Raw genomic sequence first — 8661 nt, forward strand, 5'->3', positions numbered from 1 at the left:
GGAAACCCTCAGGGCGGGGAAACTGACCTTGGCGGCTTGTGGCAGTTCTCCCCAGAGCCAGAGCATTTCTAGATTGTTCTTCGGTCTATCCAGGGACTTACTGACCAGCTCTGAATCGCTTTTAGGTGTTGAAGGCCGGGAAACTGAAGGGCTGGAGAAAAGGCAGACACGTGACTGACGTGCCAAACACAAACGCTGGTTTTCATGTGTTTTCAGCCCAGAATTCTACGGCTCGAGTAGCCCAGAAAAGTCACCCAAAGTGTGCTGTCTTGGGCACAGGACCTTGGTGCGGAGCCCAGCCAGGGTCCCCAGGGTGCAGGGCGCACGTGTCCGGGGGAGGCCCTCCCGACCCGGTCACCCCTCCCGACCCGGTCACCCCTCCGACCCGGTCACCCCTCCCGACCGGGTCACCCAGCCCAGCGCCGCAAGGCTGAAAACCAGCGGGGAGGGAGACGGAAACCGGGCCTCCAGCCCAGGCGCTCGGGCCCTCGGGGCTCCGGGGCGCCTCTGCCTCCCCCATACTTCACGCCCTAAAGTCACGTCACAGCGTTGTGACGGCTCCCGCTCTGAAGGTGGAGAGGCCACGCCAACTGCCCACAGGCCTCCAGCCGTCTGACTCCCAGGCTTTCTTTGGGGCTCCCCAGCTGCCGAGGGGCTGCTTACACCAGCACCTCGGGGTGTCACCCTCGGGCGGGCTGTAAGGGGCCCGACCTGCGTTCTCGCCACCAGGGGAGAGCTCACCAGCCCCGTGTCCAGCCATCGCCTCCTCTCGAGACACGCCCGGACCCCCACACAGAGCGGAGGAAACGCCCCGAGTCTGCTCCCGCGTCGCTCCCTCCAAAGGCTCCACAGCAGGAAGGCCCCGTGTCTCCCTCCCCCCACCCCCCGTGTCCCCCTTTCAGACTCCCGGCTTCTCACCACAGGGCAGCAGAGCCTGGCGCACCCCGGTGCCACCGAGCTCGTGCCCAGCAGGCTTCCAGGCTAAGGGGACCCTGGACCCTGGTGGAACCCCGTGGACTAGACACACCCAGGCCGACCCCGTCTCCTGGGTGCCCGCTGCCCAGGCTCCTGGCCGCCAGTGTGTGCACAGAGCACCAACGGTGGGCCTCACACGCGCCCACGCACACACACGTCACAGTCACATGTGCAAACACACATGCACGCACGTACGTGCATGTATCGCACGTGTGCGCTCACACGCACACTCGTGCGCACTCAGTCACGTGTGCATACACGTGCACACACTCAATACACACAAGCACGTGTTGCATGCACGTGAGCTTCACACTCACACACATACACACAAGCACTCACATGTGTGCATGCATGAGGGCCTCGCACGCACTCACACTGTCGCATGTGCAAACATACACGTGCATACACATGCACGTGTGCATCCCACGTGTGCACTCACACTCACGCGCAGTCCCACATGTGCATGCACACACGCACACACACACACCCACAAAAACACACACGTGGCACACACACGGGCCCCACACACACACACACACACACACACACACACACGTGCAGATATATGTGTGCGCACGCATTCACACATGCATCACAGGGGCGTGCACACTCACACGCACTCACGTGCACTCGCAGCCACGCGTGTGCATACACACTTGCACGCACTCACGTACACACCGGCACTCGCAGTGCAGACACGTGTGCACACATTCACACGGGCGCCTACGCACGTGTGCGTGCAGTCGCAACACGCTCGCGCAAGCGCACACGCGCACAGCACACACCAGCTCTGGCCCCCCGACGGGCCCGAGGAAGGCCAGCGGGTGGCGCTGGAGCGCCTGCTCTCCGCCGCGCGCGCTCTGTCCTCTGACCCTCTTCTCCAGGCGGCGCTGAGGGGCCGGCTACGCGCGCACACCAGGGACACGTGCACGGAGCGCTGGCCTCTGAGGGGGCCGCGGCGGCGGCCGGAGCCCGTCAGCCCCGTCAGCCCCTCCAGCCGGGGCGCGACCCTGGCGAAAGCCAGCTCACAGCAGCACCGCCCGCCACGCACCGGCACGCGCCACGCTCGCCACACGCCCCGCGAGGCCTGGCCCACGCCCCCACCCCCGGAGCCCCCTGGCGGCCATGCTGGAGAGGAGGGGCGGCGATCGTTCCTGCCCACGGCAAACGCCCCAGGCCTGCGGGTCCCGCCGGAGTCCCACCGGAGGCGACCCGCCGGGCGCAGAAAACGCGAGGGAGCGAAATGACTCCTCAGAAAACGTCCTTCGCGTCAAAGCCAGCCAGGTGTGGTTCCTTGTCATCGGCGTGACAGAGAAGTGCCGTCGAACAAGCCTCCCGCGTGTGGACAGCCCTCGGGTCCAGCTCACTGGGCTCCCACAGAACGCGACAGAAACAGCCAGCAGCGGGCCAGACCCGCTGGCGGCTGCATGTGTGGGGCCGGGGCTGGGGAGGATGAGCCCCCCCCCACACCCTACACCCCCCACCGCCCTGCTCTCCTGCGGCATCTCCCCAAAGCCCAAACGCATAGCTGCTTCGCAGCAGCCAGGAGGCTTCCCGGCACTCCGCGTACCACGCCCAGTCGTCCAGGACCACGCCGCCCTGTGGACAGCCCCGGGCCACCGCTCACCTTCACCACCGGAAGAACCTCTGCGTGAAGGCCACTCAGCCCTCCCCTCCGGTCGCCAGGGGCGAGGACACCCCAGCGCAGAGGGTGTCGTGAGAAAGAGGATGCCGGTCTCCCCAGCTGCCAACGCCGAGGGTTGTTCAAAAAGTAAGCCTGCGAGCTCGCTGACTGACTGCCTAATCCTCCCTGATGACCGTGCCACAGTTCCCAGCACCTGTGACTCGGTCTACCTCAGTCTGAGACAGCGGCTCCCCTGCAGGAAGAGCACCCCGAGAGTCAGCTCTTGAGTGAAAAAGCTCCCCATGTGGAAATGCATCGCCCCGCTTGCTGAGACGCATCAACTGAGGCGCCCGAGCGCCCGGGGCGGGCAGCCTGCCGTGCGGCAACACGCAGGTCGGAGCAGGGAGGCTCGGACCCCGGCCCCAAGTGGAAACAGCCCCGTCCCCCGCGGCGGCTCTCCAGACACCTGCTCTAGCATCGTTCTGGAAAGCCTCCGTGTCCCACGGCTGCTGGGCCACTTACACTAACACTGGCAGAGAGCTCGCGAGCTTATTTGTTGAACAACCCAAAAGGAGATAAAGCGAATGATCACATGCCCGATTTTTACTTCATTACTTTTTCAAAGCTCTGGACAGCAAGAGGAAGAATTTAGGGCTCAGCCTTCAGGGAGTCAGAGCGAGCGCTCCAAGAAACATCTACTATTCTACAAAAGCTTACAGTGAAAGGAAAACAATTATCGATGTGTGTTTTCTTCATCATTTGGTTAGTGAGTAAAAGACGGGTGAGCGTTAGATCAAACTGCCCGCTGCATCTCGTCACATGAGTTTTGCGCATAGTTAGCTTGATTAACGGGAAGCTCCACGCTCCACCTGCGGGTGTTAGGGCGAGAGTTGCATGAGGACACCCCGCGGGAAGGAGCCCCTTTCTACCTTTCCGAAGCAAGGAAGTGGGAGGGCTGCGGAGGGCAAGAGCTAGAAAGGCCTCCCTCCATCGCTACTGCAAGATGAGGGGGTGTCCTTTCGCAATCTAGCGGGCTACGGGAGGAGGGGAGACATGGGGAGAGAGAGAGAAACAATCAGGTCAATGAAATGCAGCGGAAACCACGGGCCTTACTTGACTACTTGCAACAACAATATCTGTGAGAAAGTGAGCACCCCTGGGAGCTGACACAAGTTGAGGTCTCTGGCTGGAAATCAGCACACATCTTCTGAGCCACAAAAACAGGAAATTGCCAAAAAAAGACCCATTTCACTTTCTATTTCATCCGCATGCCCATAAAAGATGTTTTTTTCTAGGCAAAATGGAGAGCCTCACTGAGGCTCCAGGGAGCCAGGCTGACAGCTGTCTGCAAAAAAACCCATGGTTCCCAGCATGGAAATGTGTCTGTTTACCCTAACTTGTGTCTCTAGTAGACACGGGTCAGACCCACAGTGCGGACACCGTCAGCATTCTGGACTGATGGAGCAAAATGTGAAAGCCCCCAACACTTAACGGCATTTACGTAAAGCCCTCACCACTCACCTCAGTGGTCAAACAGACTTTTTTTAGCCCATTCATGGTTTCTCACTAGGCCACCGTGGGGGCCATCTCCACAGACCTCACAGGGAGAGGACTGGGAGGTTCTAAAAAAGCCTCCGGGACAGTGTCCAGTGGCCGCCAGGACAGCCTTGGGCCCCAGCCCGTGACTCCTCCCCGAGGGGCTCGGAACCGCGGCAGCCAGCCCTTGGCAAACCAGCCTGAACCCACAAACCACCTCAGCTCTCCCACCCGGTGACTCGCACAGGCCAGCATCTGGCTGAGGGGTCAAAGGGAGGGTTGCAACTTGTGTCAACCCGTCTCTTTTCTACGTATGGCCAAGAGAAGCTGTTAAGCCCTCCGGCGTGAGTGTCTGCTGGACGAGGCACCCCGGGAGGGGACACCTGGCTGACGGAGCTGCTGTGTGAAGCCAGGAGAGGTGACCGATCTCTTTCCCTCGGGCACCGTGCCAGCGCTGAATGAGGGGGCAGGTCTGAGGCTGGCTTTGGGGAGGAAATCTTGGCTGCACCTGCCGGGGTTGCGCAGGGTCCTCAGCACCCCTCTTACGCCCCAGAAAAGTGAGCCCTTGCGGCCTCGGCGCACCCCGGCATCATGTCGCCTGAGCTGGAGGGCTGGCTCCCAACCCCTGCCACCACACCCCGGGGCATTTGGGGGCACTGGGGGCGTTTCTTCCCAGTAACCCTTCTTCCTCCTTGAAATTTCAGTGCTGTGATTCACGGTTGACCTGAGTAGAGGCCACAGACAATTATGTCTACAATTTTTCGAGGCCAGAATTTACTGGCTGAATCGGGGTGACAGTCATCCCAGTGGAGAAGGCGGGGTTTGGACTGTCCCCCACCTCCCCCCAAGGCTGCAGGAGCCGCTCAGCCTCACTGACTGAGGTCTCTGGAGCCCTCGGGAAGGCAGTGTGCCCCTGAGCAGCTCTGGTTTGTGCTGGGCAACCTGTTCATTTCAGGAAATAAAGGCAAGAAATAGCCCAGAACTCTGCAGAACGAGCCACGGCCAGGACAATGCCTCGCTCTCACAGCGTGTGAACGGGGCTGCGGCCACGCTCTTGGGCGCTAAGTGTCCAGGCAGGCGGAGCCCGCGTGTCCGCTAACGACGAGCGGCCACGCCGCTGGGGGCCCAGGGCAGCAGCCCCATCAGCGTGAGACAGAAGCCCGCGGTGACCCCGTGCATCACCCTGGCCTGCACCCCTGCTCTGAGCTGCATCTTGTCTGGCCCTGAGGTTCTCCTTTTGAATTTATAATTCACTACTTTGCTGGCCACACCTCAGGCGTGGGGCCCCCGGGGGGCGGCGCTCACCTGGTGTTGGGCGTCCACTCTCTGTCGGAATTAGGGTAAGACGCCGACTGGGGGTAGGACCGCCCCGGGGGCAGGTCTTCCTTAGGAGCCTCGTCCGGGAACGGCGGCCTGTCGCTGAGGTCTCTGGAGAGGAGAAGACGGCGTCACCGCGTCGGCCCCAGAGCTGAGAACCTGAGCACCCCCCAGTTCTGCTCTTTTTAAACCATGACGCGTTCCGGGCAGTGGGCAGACAGAGCGGGGGGAAGGACCGCAGGTAGGAGCGCGTCGGCCCCGGGCTGGGATGGAGCCTGGGCGGGGCTCCTGGCAGGTCCACCTCCCCCCACGAAACCGGCTGCGGGGTGAAAGCGCTCCCCACAGACGGCAGGGGCCACTGGGTGAGCAGCCGTACACAGGTCCTAGCTCACTGGCAGAGTAATGTCAGCCAAGTACATAGGTAGCCGCTGGTCACTACAAATGACTGAAACGGCCTGGCTCAGGGCCCATCTGGGGAGCCTGCCCGCTGCGCTTCGTCGTGATTTTGTCACGTCCGAGCACCCAGACAGGCCGCCTACTCCACACTCGCTGACGGGCCCCCGCTGGAAACTCATGTTGCTGAGACCCCCGTCGCTCGTCCTGCAATCAAAGGCTACCCCCACCCCGTCCCCTCCTGTGGGGCCACCAGGGAGAGGATGGGACCCAGTGTGGCTGCTCTGCGGGGGAGACATCGGCTGTGCTCAGCACGGAAGCAGGGGAGCGGACGGGCCCTGCTCTGGGGTAAAGAGATGAAAGCAATTCTCACAAAGGACACTGAGTTCCATGAAAATGTGAGACATCAAATGCGCTTCACCTTTGTCTTTCAAAGCCGTCACTTTCACCCAGCCTGACACACAAAAACAGTTTCCCCAGCCAGTGGAAGCAAAACCAAGCGCGGCCGAAGTCCACCGGCCTGATCAAAATGGAAAAGGGAAGGTCCTGCGCCCGGTCTCGGCGTAACTCTGAATCTGTCACCTGTCAGCCCCGGCTGAACAAGCCCTGTGGCTGCGTGCGCAGGGCAGGGGCCCGGGGCAGACTAGGATCTGAGACCCAGCTTCACGCATGAGCAGCTGGTCTGCTCAGTTCCTGCTTCTCGGCTCTGTTCTGCTAGGTCAGGCGCCTGGGTGCTGGCCTTGCAAAGCCGCTTAACCGCAAGCCACCACGTCCTCCCACTCCTTCGGACTGGGGCTGTGTGAGCCCAAAGCTAGTTTGGTCGATGTGAGGAACCATCTTCCTCAGCTCCTTGGCCCTGCGCCGGTCCAGCCCTGCCCCGTCCACACGCACCTACTGCTGTCCAGCGGGTCCGTCTCCTCGTCGGAGCTCATCTCTATGGGGAACACGTCTTCATCTTCTGAGGTGTTCTCGGTGTCGTCCCTCTTCAGGCTGTCCAGCTGGGACTTTCTCCGCCTCTTTCTCCTCTTCTTCACCACGGAGCTGCTGGAGGAGGTCTCGCTGGGCGGCAGCACCTGCACAGACGTGCTGGAGTCCAGGCTTCTCGTGCGATCCACCGAGTTCCTTTTCAGCTGGCACTCCATGAGAGAGGCCCCCTCGGACAGGATGGGGGAGGTGGCCAGGTGTATGGGGATCACTTCCTGAAGGACAGAAAACCGTTTCCAAAGAGAAGCTGGTGACTCGGGCACCACACGGTCGGATGGGGATGCCGAGGGGAGAACAAATCAGAGCTCTCGACCTGGGCTGGCGGGAGCGTGAGTTAGTGGTGCCTCAGCCGGCACAGCGCTCAGGCAGCCTCCGCGTGACCCAACAATTCCGCTCCTGGGTCCGGACCCAGGACTGGCAGAAACACAGGTCCATATGAAAACTTGCCGGTGGACGATCAGTAGGCCCAAAGGGCGGGAGAACTAAGGGTGGGGTGTAGGGACCAGGGGGCACTGGGTGCCCCACACTGGGTGGGGTGCAGGGCTGGCACCGTTAGGGAACAGTAGGCTAAATGAAGAAAGTCAGGCCCAAAGGACCACGTAGTCCAGCCAGAGAAACAGAAGCTGAATGGGCGGTTGCTTGGGGCAGGGGAGAGGGAGGGCTGGTGGGGGCGTAGCTCAAGGGAACGGTTGTAAGAAAAGATTGTAAAACTGACTGGAGCGATGGCTGCATGTACCCTGTGAAAATACTAAAACCCACTGAGTCATACACTTGAGCGAATTATATGGTGGAAGAATCACACCTCAACAGAGCTGTTACAAATTTAAAAACAATAAAAAAAAAAACTCAAGTCAATCGGTCACGCATCCAGCAAACACCAGAACAAGCAGCCACCTGAGTCCCAAGCTCGGGTTCAGCTTGTGCTTGGGACACGGGACCCAGCACCTGGAGCGCCAGGGGTGCTGAGGCCTGCGGGGGGCACAGGCCCCAGCCACTCGGGGTCCCACCCAGCCTCCCGGAACCACGTGCGCCTGTGCACAGAGCTCAAGCCCGGGAGAGGCCCTGCCCCGGCCCCTCACCTGGTCGTTATCAGTCTCCTGGACGAAAAATGCCTCTCCATTGTCCCCCAGTTTCATATGCAAATCCACAGACTCCCCGTTGATCTCTATGTCCACCTGAAGGAGAGACACGCATTCGAGGAGGCGGGACTCCCACACCGCCCGCAGCCTCTCAAGGACGCCGCTCCGCGTGTCGGGCTTCACCGCAGACACCCGAAAACCTCACAATTCCAAATCCCCACGGGTCCACCCGGCTCCACACGCTGTCCACGAAGCACGGGCGCTGGCCCACACACCCCTGTCCCAGGCCAGGCCCGCGGGCTCCCTACTGCCCCAGTGCGTGAGCACCAGGGGCGACAACGGGGTGGAAATCGGGTCAAGGGGGCCCTTCGTGGGGTGAAGGCTGCACCGGCCGCAGTGGCGAACCTAAGGCAGCCGCTATTCGGAAACACTGCAACCTGCAAAACGGGTACCGCAGCGTGACCGCAACGAGGAAAAATGAATGAAAGTGAATCGAGGGAAGCCCCGAGGCCCGCCCGCCCCCACCACGCTCCGCCCTCTTACCACTTTCTCCCGGGAGCGCAGCACCCCCATTTTCCCAAAGCGCACGTGGAACGGGGAGCACTGCAGGCTCCCGTTGGGCTGGCGGACAACGATGATGTCGATGCACCCAGACAGCGTGGCGGGGTTCAGGCCCTTGTAGAGCTCCTTCACCGTGACGAACACCTGGCCCGCCAGCTGCCCGACGTAATTCATGGTTTGAGCCTGGGACAC

The 8661-nt window shown here is 61.5% G+C and overlaps 1 protein-coding gene across 1 annotated transcript in view; it reads right to left on the reverse strand.

Moving 5' to 3' along the window:
* Positions 1–8661, reverse strand: part of LPIN1 (lipin 1) — a 69380-nt gene that overhangs the window by 22947 nt on the left and 37772 nt on the right. Inside the window, exons 3-8 of the mRNA XM_012727363.1 lie at positions 8452–8652; positions 7909–8004; positions 6737–7044; positions 5441–5563; positions 3529–3633; positions 28–151 (exon numbers count right to left, since the gene is read on the reverse strand). Of these exons, the coding sequence (XP_012582817.1) occupies positions 28–151; positions 3529–3633; positions 5441–5563; positions 6737–7044; positions 7909–8004; positions 8452–8652 (957 nt within the window). The remainder of the gene's footprint in view (positions 1–27; positions 152–3528; positions 3634–5440; positions 5564–6736; positions 7045–7908; positions 8005–8451; positions 8653–8661) is intronic.

Source organism: Condylura cristata, unplaced genomic scaffold, assembly GCF_000260355.1.
Source record: "Condylura cristata isolate star-nosed mole 26May11 unplaced genomic scaffold, ConCri1.0 scaffold00020, whole genome shotgun sequence".
Taxonomy (NCBI): Eukaryota; Metazoa; Chordata; class Mammalia; order Eulipotyphla; family Talpidae; genus Condylura; species Condylura cristata.